The sequence below is a fragment of the Varanus komodoensis genome, unplaced genomic scaffold (assembly GCF_004798865.1).
Source record: "Varanus komodoensis strain SLA01 unplaced genomic scaffold, ASM479886v1 scaffold11, whole genome shotgun sequence".
In the NCBI taxonomy this organism is placed as follows: Eukaryota; Metazoa; Chordata; class Lepidosauria; order Squamata; family Varanidae; genus Varanus; species Varanus komodoensis.
In genome coordinates, this window is record NW_025335317.1 from 22,423,136 (window position 1) to 22,443,114 (window position 19,979).

Sequence of the window (19,979 nt, forward strand, 5' to 3'; positions counted from 1 at the left end):
GGGGCCTCAACGACCTCTCGTGGAAGCCCTTTCCACACCCTCGGGGTCCTGACTGTCAGGAAGTGCTTCCTGGCATCCAAATGGAACCTTGGCTCCCTGAGCTTTGCTTTGTTGGAGCATGTCCTGCCTTCCTCTACAGGGGAGAACAGGTCTCTACCCATCTCCGTGTGACATCCCCTCACATACCTGCATGTCGCCAACATATCCCCTCTGAGTCTCCTCTTCTCCAGGCTGAAGAGACCCATCTAGGCTCAGGGTGTGCAGTGCTGAGTTCTTCAGAGTCTAGCTGAAAAACCTGTGTCTTCTCCCATGTTAGTAATGCATTTATAGTTGTGCTGGAGTTCTACACAATGATTCCTTGAATGTTGTCAGACTTCTTCTTGTGCTTGGCCCTGTCTTAGAAAGGGAGCTAAGCCAAGAGGAAGTTCACAAACACTTGGAATATCCCAGCCGCACAACCAACAACCTTCTGTGAAGTCTGCGTGTACAAAAAAGCATTCAGATGGACCTCAGGTCCTGATGAGCGCCATGTGACTTCCCAGGAAGTTGGTCTTGCGGCTGTGGGAAAGTGGACTGGAGTCTGGGGAGCCAAGCCCAATGAATCCAACCTGTTAAATGGATTTCTCACACATCCCTAAATGGATCAGCATTCCTTGCCCTTTTTTCAGGCACCTTTAAAATTATATGTAGGCAGCTCTGTTGTGATCCTCTCCAGATATCTGTTTGGCTGATGTAGATCCATGAGAAATTTATTTCAGTTCATTTTTCTTAAAGATTTCCAAAAAATGCCTATTTCTTCATATTTGAATTGGAAATAATTTAAGATTTTTTAAAAAAATAAATGGAGAAAAAGCCAAATTCACAGATTCATCCTTCATTATTTGTACATGGGTGGGAGGAAGTAACAAGCACAAAGCGAGTTTTAGTTGATAATTTCATCAGTTAAGACCAGCAAAATGTTAACCAAAACTCTAAAGATTTTTTCATCTTCTGTGTGACTGGGCATATATTTTCAGCTCCTATCCCACATGAATATTTGCAGCTTACCATTACATCCCAGCATGCTACAAGGAATGCAAAGCTGTAATTCTATATACATTTCCCCAGAAACAAATCCCATTGAATGCATTGTGGTTGACTTCAAATGTGGAAGATTGCAGTGTAAGAGACATCCTAAATTTAAAGTCTCATTCACTAGCACTCATTGAAGGTAAAACTAAAGATGCCCCAGAACCAAACTTTAAGGATAATACCTCAGGTTGAGTTGCTAAGAAACAATCTCCATCTGCTTGTGTTTATATTGTGTATAGTGCCTTTTGATTCAGTAAAGTTACATACTGTTGTTTGCTAAGGCATGTGAGTTGGAAGGTCTGATGTAGACTGACCAGAAGAGATTTGTGAAATCTGTTATGTTTTTTTTTCTCCTTGAAGTATGAAATTATTCTGAACCAAATGGCCATCACCTTTCAAAATTAGTTTCTAGTGAATCTCATCAAGGGAATAATGAATCTCTAATCATGTGTGACCTTCCATATGAAAGTGGGTCAGCCCATACACAATAAACCTGTTTACAAAGGTTTCTTTAGTTCAGCTCAAAATGATCCCCTGGGTGAAGTGAATACTTCACAATTCTGAAAAATGTTTCTTAGCACTTGACATTTCAAACTTTTCAACATAGATGGTTGTTTTTATAGCTAAAACTATAGATTCTGTCTTCCAGCTACTGCTCAAAGTGAAGTACAGTATTTTTTCCACTTCCACTGATTTTTAGATGGACATAATAGCTTCTGGCCCAACTTCTTTTTGTCTCCACCTTTGAAACCATCCTAGCTCATTCTTTCCTTCACTTTGGCCAGTGCTTTGAAGCTGTTGGTGGTGGATTTAAATGCACGGTTGGCACAGAATCACTTCCTTGTAAAGTCAAAATGGAAAAGCAGAGGTTTTTTTGTCATGTGCCAGGATGAGCAAGTGAATTACACTTCCTGGTTTTTTGACACTTCTTTTGTCACATTAATATACTCTGTTATATAATTATGTATGCTATATTAATCCAGATTGCTGGGATCACTGCTCACAGGCGGGCAGGATGAAACCTCACCACCATTGTTATCCCATGAGAAGACTGAAGTGATGATGAGGAGGAGGAGGACGAGGAGGCCTCCTTCTCCTCCTCCTCTATTGATGCAATTTGAGACATGTTTTAAACCCTGCAGGAATGATTTTCAGGGTTTATAGCTCTCCATTTATAGTGCAGAAGAATATCCTCAACCACATGCTGCACAAGTGATGTAACATGTAATTTAACCCTGTGCTTCCACTTCAACAGAACGTATTTGTTTTATAAGGGAGATACAGAATGTGAAAATACACTTTGCCATGGGAAAGTGAACGAACTTCCAGTACATGCTACGTCTTTACTTCCAAGCAGATGTAAAGGAAATAGCATCATACAGAGATCTCCTGCAGCATATATGCACAGTGTGGAACAAGTAGTTTCTCTGAAGCTATCCAAAAGTGCCACAAGTATGTTTTAGCAGTCTATTGTTATTACTTTTAAGGAGCAATGCAGGCAAACAGGTGTGTGCTCCCACTTGAAAATGCAGCCCTGTTGAGTGTGTTCCATGTGGCAAAGCATTTTGAAGTATCATTTGATCAAAACCCCATGAAGAACAGAAGAAGATGAGCACGGCTGTATCAGATCTCATTCAGGTCTCTGAAATACATTATTCCATATATAACAAGGGTTGAATGAATTGATTAAAGAAAAACAAATGATCCATCCATGGACCTTTGGAAAAGAATTTGAGTATTTATCAATTCAGAGACAGACAGTATCTTTCAGTCATTAAAAGGTAAAACCTTTCTCTCAAAGGCAAAACTAGCGCATTCTAATTCTAAATTCTGTATACTGCCTTTGATTTCTATCTTTCCTTTTGGTTTTTTACAAGATAATAACTAAAATACGTTAAAGCGAGGCAAAGAAAAATGCTCATAGGAATCCAGCCAGTCAGATCATTGTTCGATGTCAAACCTATATCGGCAACACTTTGGGGAGACTGTATGCAACCAGATGTGTTTCTCTGTGTCTTAAAGTTGTGGATGTGTACAGAGAATGTTCTGCCATATGCTCTGTTTGGGCTATTATCATATGTCATTATTTGTTTCTTAAAGAGAAAAGAACTCTTGCACATCTGATATAGATGGAATACTAACTGGAAATGGTGGAATGGTCTCCCTTTCTTCTGCTTTTTCCCCCTACCACTAGAACTACCTTGTAGTTTACACCTTAAAAAACCACCTATGCTTTTTTCAAGTTTTTATTCACACTAAGAATGATTAGAAATTTATTGCAAGCTGAAGGTATTCAAATTACCAGGAAAATTTAATAGATGCTGAGCACATATTAAAAGAAACTGATTCATAAGCTATGTTTCTCTTTGGACCATATATGTATAAAAATACTATTTATTCAGATTTGTCCTCTTTGCCCCTAGGACTCCGGACAGTACTATAGGAACCATTTTGAAAACACTGATGATGCATTTTCACATCTGCTTTTTTTTTTTAACATGGATATTATTTGTCTTTTGCTATAAATAGTTTTAGTTGGTAAGATTTCATTTGTGAACATAAATTGAAGCAGTAGGTTTGCTTCTCTGCCTTTAGCAGTCAGAGATCCAAGTCAGTTCATACTAGTTAGTGCTATACTCCCAGTGGCAGATTTTCCAGAAGCAGCCTTCCAGAATTGCAACCTGAAAGAAAGAGACAGGAGAACTTGCCACCAGTAGTAAAATACATGTAGCCTCTTGTGAATATGAAACAGCATTATGAATAACTGCTTTGGATTCTGGACATTCCAGCTTTGGAAGCGATGGATAGAACTACAAATTTGCCATCACCTTGTGCAATGAAACCTTGGCAACTCACAAAGTGGCATTGGGAGGGTGTGATTTCTTGCAGAGGAGCAGCAAGTGGGAGACAAGCAGCTTAACCTTCACCCCAGAAATTTCCCTCTCTGCAGCCATATTTCTCCCAGTTGGAGTTTCAGGCGCATGTTTGCATTGTGGATATGTATCTGGAATCCCTGTTCGTGTGTATACATGGGGGGAAAAGCAGTGGGCAGGAGAAGAGTTAAACCGGCATTGCCCCAACCTCCTGCAAATTGTCTCCTCTTCATCTGCTTCTGTTACAGAAAGGCTATATCAGATCTGTGAAGCCATACTTCACAGCTGGGGTACATTTTTAGTGGGAAGCGGGGTTAAGTGAACAATGAGGGTTAAGTCTCTCTTGTTTGCCTTGCAAATGTCCTTTACTCAGTTTAAGCAGCACTGAGGATTCCATGACATCTGTGACTGGGGATGTGGGGGATGGATCATGCCATGCAAGAGAATAAAGCGGTGAAGTTCAGTCCTGCTTAGGTTTTGAGAAGTCATTGGTAATCTAGGTAATAAATTTTCATTTTAAGTGTTCATTACTTTCCCATCGAATGGACTATGGCAATAATTTACTTCTGATAATCCACTACACAAGCTAAATGTTAGGAAAGCTTTGCAATGTTAATATTAAAAATTAAATGTGATCCTCTAGACAGTTCTTTATGTTTCCCTTAGGTGTAATTAAATTGTTTCCCTCTTCTGCTGTCTCTCTACTAGTTTAGAGTCACTTTTTTTTCTTTTTCAGCATTTGCTCCTTCTCTAGTATGCCTATGTCAGGATAAAAATAGAAGCGCTAATTAAAACATGAAAGGCTAAATCCAGAGGAACTGCTCTTAAATCTTTCTAATTCTGTGGTCCATAAATGTACCATGCAGCCCCTATGCTGGCAATTTTATACAGCCCTATGGGAACCTGGATCCCTTTGAATTAAGTGGAACAAAGAGCTTGAGTACAAAGTAGGGAACATGTGACCATCTTGATGTTATTGGACAGCAAGATTGCAACCTTTGTCTGTCCTATCACGTAGGGCTATAGCTTCAACATCCTAATTCACAGGTCACTTACACATTTCCAATGATTACAATAGCATTTGGGATCGGTTTTGAATGCTATTTGTTTGGTTTTTTTAATTAACTGCTATTTGCCCCTGTCAGTGTTCAGTGTGACTAATGATAATAAAAAAGATTAAAAACAATGTCTTAATTAAACATAACATAACCCATCAGAAGCAAATTAAAAACATAACAGTAAAAGAAATAGACAGGACCCAACCATTTAAAGCTCACATCAGCTAAGCTTGGGTTTAATAAAACCTGCCGGTGGAAGGACAACAGAAAGACTCTCACAGCAGAGGCTGGGAATAGCAACTGAGCAGAGCATCTCTCATGCCTCCACCATACAGATCTCCATCTAGAGTACCCACATCACCTAAACTCCCCAAATGTTTTGAAATTTATCATGTATGTGTTCCAAACAGCAGAAAAATTACAGGAAAATGGAAACATTGCATACCAGAAAAATTATTCCTGGTCTGTAAAGCCTCTTTTTCAAGGAATAAACATCATTGCAATGTTGCTTGAACTTAGCTTTGAAAAATGTTTCTCATGTATGAACATACGTCTAAACTGGTCTGTCAGTGGATCCAAACTCTTCCATGGATGCACATGGATTCTTAGAATTTCCCATCCAATGGTACCTCTTTCTAAGCCAGTGGAAACCATTCCTGCATGTTTTTTAACTTTCTGAGAGAGCCTTTTCTGAAGGGTCAAAAGCAGCAGAGATAATGGGAAGATGCAGAATAGGCAAAGTATAGGCAGAAGCTCCCAAGCGTAGACTGAACGATTTCTGCCGGATTACTCAGAAGACAAGGAAGGAGATAAGAAAAGTCCTGTAGATAACTATAATTTGGATATGGTAACAGATAAAGTCTTCCTTGATTTAGGATTTATTTATTTATTGAATTTCTAGCCTGCCCTATTAGTCACACAGTTCTCTGTTATGTTTATGTTCCTTTTAGTCTGTCTACAGTAATAGACCCTTCACAATTAGTAATACCTGTACTATATACATTTATAACCTTTTCACATATTCTTGCCATAATCTTTCTATCCTGTTTATTTTCAGTGGCTTTGGCTTTGCCCCAGAGCTGCCCACATATTAGTGCTTTTAATGCCTTTCTTAAACCAAGATTAAACAAAGCAAATGCTATTTAGGCCTCAAGAACCTGTGACTTCTTCCTTGAAAACCTGAATCACAGCCATTTAAAGGATAGTTCATAAGCACAGAGTGAAGAGTGCAGCTTTCACCTTCTTTATTCTGGATTAGAGTATGGTAGGACATAGCATAGGCCTGTAATGTTGTACTGTAAAATAATTGTAATTTTCCACCTTTAAAAGTATATTTGGCTTGTGGGATGCATATTTACAGTACATCTACAATGTTAGTAGCTGAATTAATATGATTTTCCTCTTTTTCTTAATTCAGGCGAGGATATGCACAGCAAGAGGTAAGACATGCTTTCTTCACATTTATTTAGCAACAAGTTACAATCTATAGTTCTTTTCTTCTGCATAGCCTAGATAATGTTGTCTGTTGGATAGGATTGATATTATTTAATTCACTGCACAGAGTTAACTGCATGATTGGAGTTAAGAATGTGCAGAGTGGGATCAAATGAAGTCCCGCCAGGGCTTTCAAACGGACTGTTTGCAGCTGCACTGGCTGCTGCTGCTTGCTCGCTCGCTCTCTGGTCCAATGGCTCCCTGTTACGAGAAAGATTTTTCAGACTTCGGTAGTGATTGTCACATTATCGGGCCTCATAAAGAGGTTTTGCCCTTCCAGCAAGATGCAGTTGGTTCATTACTTCTCCCAGATTTCTTTTTTGGGGTTACCAATACTCTCTGGCTGGAGACTGGGCCATTATGGCAAGTCTCCCGCTTTTGTGTGTTTTTGTGCTTGATGGCCACTCATATGAAGATGTGGGATGGTGGACAAGGAGAGGTAGATCTTTACCATGAGAAACACTTTGTACTTGGGAGCACATTCTGAAAAACAATGTGCATTTTCCATTCTGAATGAACAACCATATATTCCAATGATGGCTTTGCCTTCCAGAAATTAATGGAAATGTGAACCTAATATTTACTCAGCCTGCTTTCAGGCTAAGTTATACACATGAAGGTCTCTCCTCAAACTGACATGTGTTTTGTGTGCAGAAATCTGCTTTAAAAGGACCCAGGAAGTCTTGTAAGGCAAGAACTTCTCCAAAAAACCAAGACTTTACTAACAACCACTATGCAATAGACTAAGAACTTTTATGGCCAGTAAAGTCCTTGCCCAACTACAGGGCAGCAAAGGGGAAATATAACACATGTGGCTATTCATTCTTTGAATTCACAGTGTCTTTGCCCTTTTGACTTGAGGAAAACCTATAGTTACAATAGAATTAAATGAGCTCTGACCAACATTCGAATTAACCATTAGCGTCCAAAGCACACAATTGTGTTGTTATGATGGTTTAAAGGTTATCTTGTAACCCTGCAACCTCAAAATAAATTACTTGCATTTTCCATTAAGTCTGTCTCATAAACCTATTTCTGTTTCCAATTGTCTTTGTCAGCAACAGCAATTGCTGAGGCCTTCCCTTCTCAGACCAGAGGTACATCTTTCTCCCTTCCTTGCTTTTCCACAACTTTCAAAGCATTTATATGAATACACTCTGTCACAAGAATACACTCTGTCACATAGAAAGAAAGTCTATGTTATCCATCTTCAGTGTGCAATTATGAAGATAAACCAGTGATCTGTTTGGGTTCATGTACTTCATTCTGTTGTTACTGAAGCTGTGTCTTTTGAAAGGTGATGTATCTCTGCAGCTACTGAACTGTCCCAGGTTCATTTTGGCATGAAATAGCACCATTAGCTGCAGTGTTATAAACTATACTCATGGATTTGAATGATAATTACTTACATCCTTTCTGCTCTACTAAGCCAAAGAAGTCCCTTTGACTTCAGAGGAAGTACAACCAACGATATCCTTAATCCCTGCAAAAGTCAGTTGGTACTGCTTTACTTACAAAAGACAATATTCGCGCCAGACAGCCAGGCAAACAGTGTCCTCTTCTAAGGACACAATGCTATGCATGCTTGGACAGAAAAGGGTCCTCCAACTTCCAAGGTAATGGCAGGCCCAGATCCAGGTCAAGCCATGGAAATGGTCCTGTTAGTGTGGTGGACATCAAAATGTGCGGGGCTAAACAACTCTGCAGATGCTCTGATGGTCATTGAATTAGGAGCTCTGGCTTGACAGGGAGGAGAAAAGCCAGAACTGGCACCAGCATTCTCACTCGAGAATGAGTGAACAACCCAGCTCTTTTTAAAGGTTGTTGTGATGTGTGAACCAGGCCAGTAGTTCTTTTATGCTATGAACAATTTAATATCGTCCTTTGCCTAGAAATATTTATTTAGCAATGATGATAGGAAACTTAAGATAGGAAAGCAAAACATACTTTTTGTGAGAGAGCTAATGTTGCATCCAGAATAACCCTATCATTGTGTGTAAACCTTAATACTTGGTGTAAACCACAGTAGCAAATACTGTTTTCTGAATTCTAGCATGGATCTTTTTGTAAATCTGAACTGATGTAGGCATAGTCCTAAAATGCATTTGAAGTTTTCATTGACCTTGTATTATTAGAGTGCCAACTGGGGGTCCAAAACAGAAGCGCAGATGAACTTTTATTTTTCCCACAAGACTGTTTCTAAGAGGAAACCCTCTGGCATAATCAATATTAATTAAATGGTATACATCAAGGATGAGAAGACCTAGCAACCCTCTTTTATAGAATATCATACCTCTATGCAGCTCTGGGACATCAGCAGTCCCTAGATTTCTACATTGCTGTTGAATTTTCTTTTCTGCTTCTTCTGAATTACAGGAACTGTCTATGGAATCTGGTATTGACCCTGGCCAAGAGTACTATGGACAAGACTACTACAGTTATGAACATGGGTATCGTTCATTCTGTATTTCCGCTATGACTTCACTGATGATGGGTCCTGGCTGCTTTGGCTCAGGGCAAATGTGCATGCCATACCTGGAATTCAAATGTTAAATGTGCCTATGGGCTTTAGACTTGATTTGTAAAATAAGCCACATGCTCGCTCTAGCGGTGTCATCCCCATGGCTGGGGATGAGGAGCAAGGGGCTGTAGTCCATCGCATCTGAAGGGCACCAGTCGAGGAGGGTTTTCTTCTGCCACACTGGAAACTACTTCTACTTGTCTTTATATTTCATAAAAGGAAGGGAGGAGGGAGGGAGTTTGCCATCTGAGAGACGTATCTCCTGTTCCAGAAATGTATCCCAAGATCCTTGGGCATACCATATTTCGTTATTTAGTTGAGACTTTCTAGATTATGCCTCATAAACCCTGTGAACAGTGGAGTGTTGCTTGAATCTAACGAAGCAACCATTCCAAACCTGTTGGCCTCCAGGTGCTTTTGATTTCAACTCGCAGCATGGTACCCAGCTAGCATGGGAAATGGTCAGGAGTGCAAGAGCTGTAGGTCAAAATATCTAGAGGGTACAAGTCAGGCTAGCTCTTCTAGGAGAACTAAGTCATCAGTAAAAGCAAAATTGCTTGGTTGGATTCAGTGTAGTATTATTACCATATTTATTATGGAGTTGTGGTTTTCTGATCTCCTGATTTTTCAGTATATTTCAGTGCATGCAGAAAGCATGAAGCCCCAGAGCAAAAGTCTCTTTTTGAAATAGAACTTTAGAAATAGAACTTCAGTATATTTATTTTTATCTCGGTTTTTGAAAATCAAGTGTGCTCTCTCTCTCACAAACACACACACACATACACAATCCCAACACAGTCAATGTCATAACAACCCCATTAAACCCAACCTTTATTCTCTGCACCGTGTATTATGTTGTTGCTTTGGTTAATATATACCTGAACACAAATCACCTGTAGTTTCTCTCAGATGAGCAAGTTGTGCTCAAGTAAAACTAGGCACTTCCAAGGAAAAAGACCCATAGAAAGAAATGTTGTTGTGTTCTCTCAGATGTTCTTCCCATTTTGAAAAGGTTCCTGCTGTTCTTGGCCTTCACAAACAAAAGCACTTTGCTTGTATTTCAGTTACATGTACTCAGTTACACGTAAGAAGTTCTCACTGTGCTTCCAGTAGTTGCTCTGGAATCATTCCCACATTGGAATTTCACATGAAGGGATCCATGTGTGCCTGAAACTGCATCTATTTAGTGACACAGGAATCACGAAGCAGGGGTCTTTGTTCAGCTAGACATATCTAGGATCTACTTCCTGATGCACACACATGCACCTGTGAGACTACCTGTACATTATAAAATATAGCTCTCCATAGATGAGTACCAAATTTGAGCTAAAACAGCTGTTAAAAGAGGGGGGTAAGACAAATTAGTGGATAATAAGACTGTCTAACGGCTGGCCACTCGGGAGTACATACTGCTGAACTACATGGGCCTTGGGTCTTATCCTGCATGGCTCTTCTTATGTCCTTATATATGTATATATTTGTGTGTGAAGCAGCACATGAGACTCACTCTGCAGACAAGCATCTTCCATTACGCAGGTGTAGAGAAAGTACGAGCGAGCTAATGCAGATAGTTAAGCACTGGTATAATGTGTGCTGAACACAAAGTCTTCCAACACCATATTGGGTGGCAGATGTGTCTTCTTCCAAGGGCAGCACAAAGCAGTATTCTAGCCTCAGGTTACTGGCTGGCTGTGAGACATGATTGTTACACCAAGCATTAGGCTTTATAGCAAGTTCTTTGTGACTACAGTCACAAATAATTATGGAGGAAGAAATATGATCACCAAGTAATAAGGAATAAGTAGACAAATGTGTTTAAAATGTATATATATTTTTTAAATCCTATTACTGACACCAAGTATTTTTAAGATACCTTGCAGGAACAAAATCTGGTCTAAACTGAAAGCACGTAAGAAAGGAGCATAGCTATTGGATGCATAAAAATGCTTAGTTAAACATGACCCCAGATCCAGATAAGAGAAGTACAATGGTGTGCTTGTGAATACACAGAATCCGCATGTATACTAACAAAGAGGATGTCTGTACCTGGCTTTTTTTCCCAGGTACGAATTGCCTCAATATGGAAGTCGTCGCAGATTGCTCTCTCCTTCTGGCATGTATGATGAGTATGGTGAAATGGTTGTGGAAAGCGATGGAGGCTACTATTACAGTCCACAGGGACCTACAGCAGAAGCAGAGGTGGGTTTGTTTTATTTTTCTTCCAGTTTCCTAACTCTTTTGAATATATTGATCTCTTCACTGGCACTCTTACTACCATGTGCATACTTTTGGTAAGAAGTGTTTGCATTCGAAAATTATATGCTTAATTCTTGATAAATGATGGAACCAAGTCCACAGAAGGATATTTTTGGAATGCTTCTTTCTTGCACAGCTGCCTGCATTCCTTCCCCTGCAAACCCGCCCCCCTCCCCACACGCACACACACACACACACACACAATCCCAAGGATGACAAGGGCTTCTTTGGGGAGGTGTGATAATTTAAAATTGGGAAGAGCTCTGTGCTATCCAGAGCAATTCCAGTCTTCCTCCAGATGTAGAGAATTGGTAGAATAACTCTTCGTACCAGGCAAGCTGTCCTCCTGCCATCCCATAATGTTCAAGAAGACTCTTCTGACTCACCAGAGAGGTTTGTCAGAGGACAAAGGGTGCTGTAGAGCACAGTGGGTACATAACACTGTTCTTCCATGAACTTCCTTCATGTTCATTTATGGGAATGTAAAATCTCCCTTTCATTTAGCAATCGTAGGATTCAAACCATTGCATAATGATGTTCAGCACCGGCATCTCTCCCAAATAAAAAGCCCAATAAAATATTAATACTATCATAAGTACTATATGTGAAACCAAAGGCAAGGAAGGGCCAAATTGTCACTCACATACATTCTGAATCCATGCCCAAGGTTTTCTTGAAAAGGTTATAAATACACCATCAGATTATTTGATATTTCAATCACTGAAATGGATGTTGTGAAACCAGGGGAAACCAAGGAGGTACCTCATATCTTCACCTTTTAGAGCTGGTGGGTTGTGCCTTCCTACTGGGCAGGCATAAAGGGTGGACAGTTCTCTCAGTGCCAGAGAGGGTGGACATTCATGGTTACGTCCATGACATGCTCCCCTCCAAGCCCTGCAGCACTGAAGCCCTGTTGGTAGGTTATCAGGCATGGCTGTTGCTGAAAAACCACTCCCCTCTCTTTTGGATCTGCACCACAGTGGAAATGTACGCAAAAGGTCTACATGGTCTGGTAAGGTCTTGTGGGCTCTGTCTACACATCCCCCCAGAGGGCTGGTGTTTCAGTGCTGCATAAGCCCACAATCCAGGGATCCAGAAGTGCACTATCTGATCTGTATTGTACATTACAGTTTCATTCTAGTGACTGTCTGCACCACCTCTGTAATCTATGTGATGTGCCTGAAGAAGCTCTAACAGTGTTTTTTACAGCTCTTCTTCATTTCCAGCTCTGGGTCACCCTCTAGTGGCCAGAGGAAACCATTAAAACATTTTGGTCATAAATTCAGTTTAGGTGTCCACCTAAATTCTTATACTCCAGTGTAAATTATCCAGATGGTCTGATTTAAATGCATGTGAAAGATCCAAGTTATTCTGCCATAGAAGTGCCCCCTGCCTCAACTACAAGCCTTTCAAGAGAGGCCTCAAAGTGGGGGTGCTTCCATCGAAAGAATTGCTGATATGCTCCACATACATGGCAATCAGCATGTTCGATGAACAAGATGACAACTGTCACAATAGATGCATGATGAGATGTTGCAAAGAAGCAGAATCTCAAGCAGCGCACAGTGAAAGCCACATAACAGCATTACAGCCACATAACAGTCTCTTAGATATTTCAGAAGGTTCAGGCAGAAACATGGACAGTTTCTTATATATTTCTGGAGACTATGTGAAATGTATAATCCATATAATTATTTTGCTTCCATGTATTCCTGCATGTTCATGGTTCATTCTCCCTGCTCTAGATAGTTTAACATAGCACTTTCCAAAACCATAAATAAAGTTTCATTTTTTATAATCCACAGGCAGCAAGACAAGTTGCTGTTCCAAGGAGAGCTGTAACCCAGAGACCAGGGCCTCCAGTAGCAGTTAGTGCTATAGGTGATGGGAAAGCTATAAGAGAAGGTCCCAGCCAGGGAAGAAAGAAATTAAGAGCAGTAATGCAGCTAGGCCGAATAGCAGTTAGTGCCCACAGGCCAGGAGCAGCTGAGGCAACACAGTCTCCATGGAAAAAAGCCAAGATATTCCCAATGATGCTGCAGAAAGTAAAAGTCAAAGACTCAGATTATGCCAAGCTGATGGCAGGATGCCAAGTGGATGGAGAAGACAGCATGGTTATTAAGGGAAGCTATTTCCAGAAATCAGCAGATGACAGAGTATCAACAAAGAAGCTCAGCCGTGCACTGAAGCGCACTAGTGCTTCCAGGAAAATTCAGGACCGTGGTACATCTGAGGAAGTGAGTGAATCTGAATCAAAATCAGGAATTTCCATTAGTGTCACAGCAGACAGTGAAACTGAAGACAGTGACTATGGCAAGAGGAAGAGGAGAAGAAAGTCATCTTCCTCTAGTACTAAATCGTCGTCGTCGTCATCTGCAAGTAGTACTTCCGCATCCCAGTCAGAAAAAGACTACTTGAAAGTGACATTGGACCAAGATGAAACCACTGAAAGCACTGTGGATTCTGGGGAAGAACATTCTGATTCTTCTGGATCAACATCTAGTAGCAGCTCAGAAGATGAAACATCCGATTCTCGGAGCAAAGTGTCCGATACTGAGGAAGATGATACAGAGTCCAAAATGTCATCATCCATGCAAAGTGTGATCAGCAGTGACGTTACCCCCAGAGCAGGGAAAAGAAAAAATCCAAGGTCCAGTTTCAAGAGGAGATCATCTAGAACTGGAAGTGAATTAGATGACACAATAACAGAATTGTCAGAAGAGGCTGAAGGACCACCATCGGCTGTGGAAGAAGAGGAGGAAGAAGAGGAAGAGTCAGGTGGCAATGAAGCCTCCTCCACCAATGAAAAGACTGCCTTGAGCAAAAAGAGGGCTGGTAGTGAAGGAGAGATTGGCCAAGATGCCAGTGAGGGAGAAGAGAGCACCACCAAGAACTCAGCAACAGATTCTAATGTTGACATGGAAGGGGAAAATAAAAGGGAAAAGGTGCTGGCAGGATCCAGTGAACTGTCAGATAGTAAAGAAGTTTCAGATGCTGCAGAGTCAGAAAGTCCTAGTGACTTCACATCCTTTTAAAAAACAAACGGAACAGTAGGTAGAGAGTTTGCAATAAGGTGTGGGTTTGGCTTGCTGTGCTCTATGTGTTTCTTCTTCCAAAGTGAGATTACGTTGTGTTATTCTTGGCATAACAAACTAGGTAGATGCAATTTGGAAACTAGTCTAAAGTACCCAAACATCCACCCCCCGCCCAATTAATGGGAACATTTTGTAGAAGACAGATTGCATGCTTCTTGCTGAGTGGCTCTGGGGAATTTGGGGATTTGGATATACACAGATATTGTTGGACATAGGACAGGTGCACACGAGAAGCATGCTGTGTGTTCACATAATTATTTATCATATAAATAAGGACGAGTGAGATTCCCAGGGTACAAAGGCTTTTATACAAAGGCTTATGTCTGTGGAGCTGGCTTAGCCAATGCAAATCGAGAGCTGGCTACTGACACTAATAAACAGGCTTTTGTTTGGCATTGTGTGTGCTGTGGGCTCTGTCTGCAGTGTTTGAAGTGTGATGTTTAATTCACATGGGGCACTACTGCTTGGCATTGCAGTCATCAAGAGAAGAGGATGCATGTGTGAGCATGGTTTGCATTTTCTAAAGATATCTGTGTGCTTTTGGAAGTAGTTATTTGTTTTTAACCAATATATTTTCACTGCAGAATTATTTGCAAAAATTCATTGCCTTCATTGCTCTTTCCAAAGGGCTAGTTTTATCATTTAGCATGGACGTAGACCTACAGTTTTTGATTCATTGATATAACTAATATTCAAATTTGAAAAATGCCAATTATGGATATGAGTAACAAGTATTGAGATCCTGTTACTATAATCATACAGTACAAATTTTAAGTTTGTATGATGCCATAATGAATATTGAGGTTTCATGCTGTGAGATATCCTGTGGCATTTGTTCTTACAGTATTCACATGCTGCCTCGGAAGTGAAGTTGATTGAATGTCAAAATACCATTGCACTTTCTATAATGAGCCCTGTGAAGCAGCAGTGTCAACTCATGAAGAACACTTGTCATTACAACAGAGTATTTCAGATTGTTTGTTTGTTTGTTTGTTTTAATTTCTATACAGCCAAAGCTCTCTGGGTAGTTCACAGCAGCATATTAAGCAACAATATAAAATATACCAATTAAAACATATTAAAACATAATGGAAGTTGGCTATAAAAATGTTAAAATCAGATAAAAAACAGAAAAATAAAAATTTTATCTTAAAAAGATCCAGTTGCACCTTATGTAGCAATCAGCAGGCCCCAGTAACTAATTAAAAGCCCTGCAGTGGAGGGCAGTCTTCACTTGGCGCTAAAAAGACAGTAAACTGGTGCCAGGTGAGCCTTAGTGCAGAGCTCATTCCAGAACTGTGGAGCCACCACTCTCCTCCTTGTCACCACCATCCAAGCCTCCCTCAGAGGTAGCAAGCATAAAAAAGCCCCAGAACTTGATCGTAGTGTCTGAGTAGATGAAAGCTGGGAGAGGCATTCCATCAGAAAGCATGGTTCTAAGCCATGTAGGGCTTTATAGGTAAAATCAGCGCCATGAATTGGACTCAGAAGCATGAAGCTTTTAGAGCAGGTTGAATTTCCTCCATCTGGGCAGAAAAACTAATAGCACTAAGAGCATCTCAGTCTTGTCTGGATTGAGATTCAGGTTTTTTTAGCCCTCAGACAATCCATTGTCACAGCCAGCCACTGCTTCAGCATATCTATAGCTGGGATAGAGTTGCGTGTTATCAGCATGCTGATAGCAACACACTCTAAAATTCCAAAACTGCATGAAACTCAATGGTTGCATGCAGATGTTAAATAGCATGGAGGACAAGACCGACCCCTGAAGAACCCCATACTGGAAAATCCAGGGGCCAGAGCAGTATCTCTCAAGCACCACCTTCTGGGGCCTACCATCTAAGTAGGAGTGGAACCACTGCAATGTAGTGCATCTCACATCTAACTTAGTAGATCACCTCAGAAGGATACTGTGTTTGATGGTATCAAAAACCATTGAGAGGTTCAGTAGACTCAAGAGGGTCACACTCCCCTGGTCTCTCTCCCATCACAGTTATCATCTCCTTGGCCCAGTTTACAGTTCCCTCTGTACTGGCTTTTCTTAACCAAAAGAGGAAAGGATCCAGTATGGACATGGTCGCCCGACCCTGTTCAAGCACTGTGTTGACATCCTCAAGCTGAACTAACTGGAACTCATTCAGAACAACTGTGCCAAACTGTGCTGTGGATATCTCACCGGATACCACTGCTGTAACTTTGGAGTCCAAGTCCTGGAGGTTTTTTTTTGGAAAGTTTTTCCTTGCAAACATATTACAGTGGAGTTCAGATGGCTTCAAGGTTTCCTTGGGGCCTGCATGGAATAATCCTGGAGAGCTCTGGTGGGTGGCAAATGGAAGACTGAATGGAGGCAGTCAGATATTGCTTTTTTGCTGCTGCTTCTAAACATACTGTATTGTATTCACTAGGAGTTTTTCTCTAAATGCACTCAAGGGAAAGTCATTGTTAGTCTAAATCTTAATGGGCAGTGACAAGGAGACTGATTCCAAGTCTCCCACCATCAGACCACTATCCCCTGCCCAGCTGAGAAAACCAAATGTGCCCTGCTACATGTGTTGGGCCAATCACAAATTGGGACAGCCCCATGGTTGTCATGGAGTCCATGAAGCCCTGAGCTGCCCCAGAAAGTGTACTCTCAGTATGGATGTTGACATCTCCCAGGACCAAAAGCCTAAGGACCTCAACTTTGTAGCCGAGACAACCTCTGTCAGCTCAAGTAGGGAGACTGTTGGGTTGAGAGGTGAATGGTACACCAACAGAATACCCATTCTGACCTGCTGGCCCAGCACAAGAGGCAAACACTCTAGACTAGGAGCCAGATGGAGAGGGAGGGAGAATTTCTATAGACTGTGGCAACCCCCCTCCCTGGCCTTCCAGTCTACCAAGTACTTAGGTGGGCAGAGGTGGGAGAGGCCAACTCACCCCTGTTCACCAACCCAGATCTCAGCTAGGCATGCCAGATTGGCTGCCTCATCCACTATTGAATCATGGATGAGGGAGGTCTTATTTTGCACCAGTCTGGCATTTAAAAGCAATATTTGGAGACCAGAGGACAGGCTGACAGGGCAACTACAAACCTATGTTGGAGTAGGTTCCAAACATGGCCCAGTCCTTCTTTGCCTCGACTGCATTCCCCTTACCTGGCTAGCCCTCCACCCAACACCATATCTCCCCCTGCTTGTCACTATGCTGATTGGTCCCATCTCCATACTCCACATATGCAGGGCCTGTGAAGAGGAATCCCCTCTAACAATCCCCTCTAGCAATCCCCTCTGCATTGTCCCTCTAATTCAGGGCAACAACGTGCCAGGGGCAATGACCCTGAAGGGCCAACTCCCTTTGGCATCCTGCCCTTCAGGGTCATTTCCCCTGGCGCATTGTTGCCCTGAATTGGGCTGGCAGAAATAGTCCTGCTGCATCTCGGGCCGGGGGGAGACCTTTGCAATTGACTCTGCACCAGGCAGAGTTGGTGGCAGACATGTCTGGAGCTTCTCCCAGGTCTGTGGCACCTGGAGCTTCTCCCGGCATTGCCTCGACCCAGCCAGCCTCAACGTCAGCCTGAAGAGAGAGGCTGACAAGATGGCAAGCAGGCTAGTGGAGAAGCTAAGCCAGGTGCGAGGAAAGGTTGGCAAGATGACAAAGTCAGCAGTCCCACCCTTGCTGAGAGAGTCCAGGGGTGTTGGGGACTGCAGCCTTCAGGTCTAGAAGGACAGGATATTTCCCTCCAAAATAGTCACATGCATAATCACCCCGTTGCTATCTGTAGCCATTCCGTCTGTCTGTATTTTTGGTGTGATAAATGTTATAGTTCAGTCCTTTCTCATAGTACTGCAATCATGGATAGAGCTTTATACACGGCCAGCATCTGATCATGAAGCTAAGTATATCAAATGATAAGACAACACTTTAAAGCCACTGCCTCAGCTGAATGAATTGCAGAGATGACTGAATCGCAGACTGCCACAGGAGGTCTGAGGAACTGCTGCCACCGCCACCAGCCCCACGCAGAAATCCTGAAACATTGGATCAGTGATTGCAGTTCTGTGGTTTATGGGCTCACGCAACTCCCGCAAGTTGCTAGGCATTTAGCCTTCCCAAACAATCTATACTGCAATGTAGTTTGTTTTTTTCTTCCCATATTGGAATCCATATTTGCACTGTGGCGATGCAAACAAATACAAGGTCAAAGCCAAACTCAAGAGTGTTTACTTGAAAGTACTTTCAGATTTTCTAAAATACAAATGACTTCATCACATAGACATTCCAGATCAAGGTTGTTAATGATCATTCTGAGATTTTTTCAAGGCCTAACTGCCTCTTGCGATCAGGAATAAAGGACGTACCCAGCAACAGATGAAACAGAAGAGATGTTAAAATGTCAGTGCCCCTAGTTTCTTTCTCTCTTTTTAAAAAGTCTGTTCCTGTTTTGAATATTTCTTCCTTGATCTTTGAGAGAAAGAGATGAAGCATTCATCAGTATGCATCTTGACCATCCAACATACCCTCTTAATGCAGTTAAACTGATTATTAAGCAAACAGGCTACCCCAAGTCTCACTTTTTTGCTTTGTTTTTGAGGAGAAACCAAGGAGTAAGAAACTCCGTGCATTACAAAACTAACAAATGCTAAAGTAGCTAACCAATTTCTATTTCTGTTTTGTTGTAATACAGTGGGCTGGAAAGAAAAGAATCAAGTTGGTCGTTGATCCAGAATATGAGACCAGCTCCACTGGAGAAGACAGTGCTCCAGAAAGCCAGAAGAATCGCCTCCGCAATCCAAACATTCAAACCAATATCAACGGCAACATCTACATTGCCCAGAACGGCTCAGTTATAAGAACTCGGCGAAGTTGCCTTTCTAACCACATAAAGGTCGCCTCCCCTGTGAGGCTGGGGAAACATTTCAAGAAGCTTGATAAGTTAGCGGTCACGCATGAGGAGAATGTCCCGCTGAACACGTTTTCAACAGGGGCGTCATCTAGTGACAAACTGCCCACAAGACCCTGTAGCGTTTCTTTTGCATCCTCTGCTATAGACACTGACAATATAGCAACCAAATCAGGAGGGAATAGATTGAAAAGCACAGAAGAGCAAGAATCCATTATTGATAACGAGGATGTCAAAGGGTCTTTGGAATTGCCCAGCGATCACACGCAGTCAGATGATGACGAACTCTGGATGGGTCCCTGGAACAACCTTCACATACCAATGACAAAGCTGTGACCTCTCTTTTTCATTTTAATTTTTATTCCCATTTATAATAAAATTACACTTTTTATTGTCACCGAGGAAAACAAAAGTATGAACTTTGTATTGTGCACATAGGTTGTATACTTTGAACAAAATGCTTTAAAGTAAAAGGAAACAAACAACTCCCTCCCCAGAGAATTTGCACTCACATTTGTACCAATTAATTGTTCTTCCCAACAGCTCTTTTTGACAGGCTTCAAATTCAGTGAAAAAAATATTCATTAAAATGGACTAGTTTTGTTGGCTCTGGAGTTATTGTTTCATAATCATCAAAGCATTACTTAAATGCACAGGAAAAAATGGCTCGGTCACTGTTTATAGCCAGAAAGTCACACTCTTGTTTTACTTGTCTGTAAAGCACATGGA

General features: G+C 41.4%; 1 protein-coding gene across 1 annotated transcript in view; it reads left to right on the plus strand.

Moving 5' to 3' along the window:
- Window positions 1-19,586, plus strand: part of PCDH15 (protocadherin related 15) — a 405,567-nt gene extending 385,981 nt beyond the window's left edge. Inside the window, exons 34-38 of the mRNA XM_044420577.1 lie at window positions 6,420-6,441; window positions 7,555-7,593; window positions 8,873-8,946; window positions 11,081-11,216; window positions 19,035-19,586. Coding sequence (XP_044276512.1) covers window positions 6,420-6,441; window positions 7,555-7,593; window positions 8,873-8,946; window positions 11,081-11,216; window positions 19,035-19,586 — 823 coding nt within the window. The remainder of the gene's footprint in view (window positions 1-6,419; window positions 6,442-7,554; window positions 7,594-8,872; window positions 8,947-11,080; window positions 11,217-19,034) is intronic.
- The last annotated feature ends 393 nt before the right edge of the window (window positions 19,587-19,979 follow it).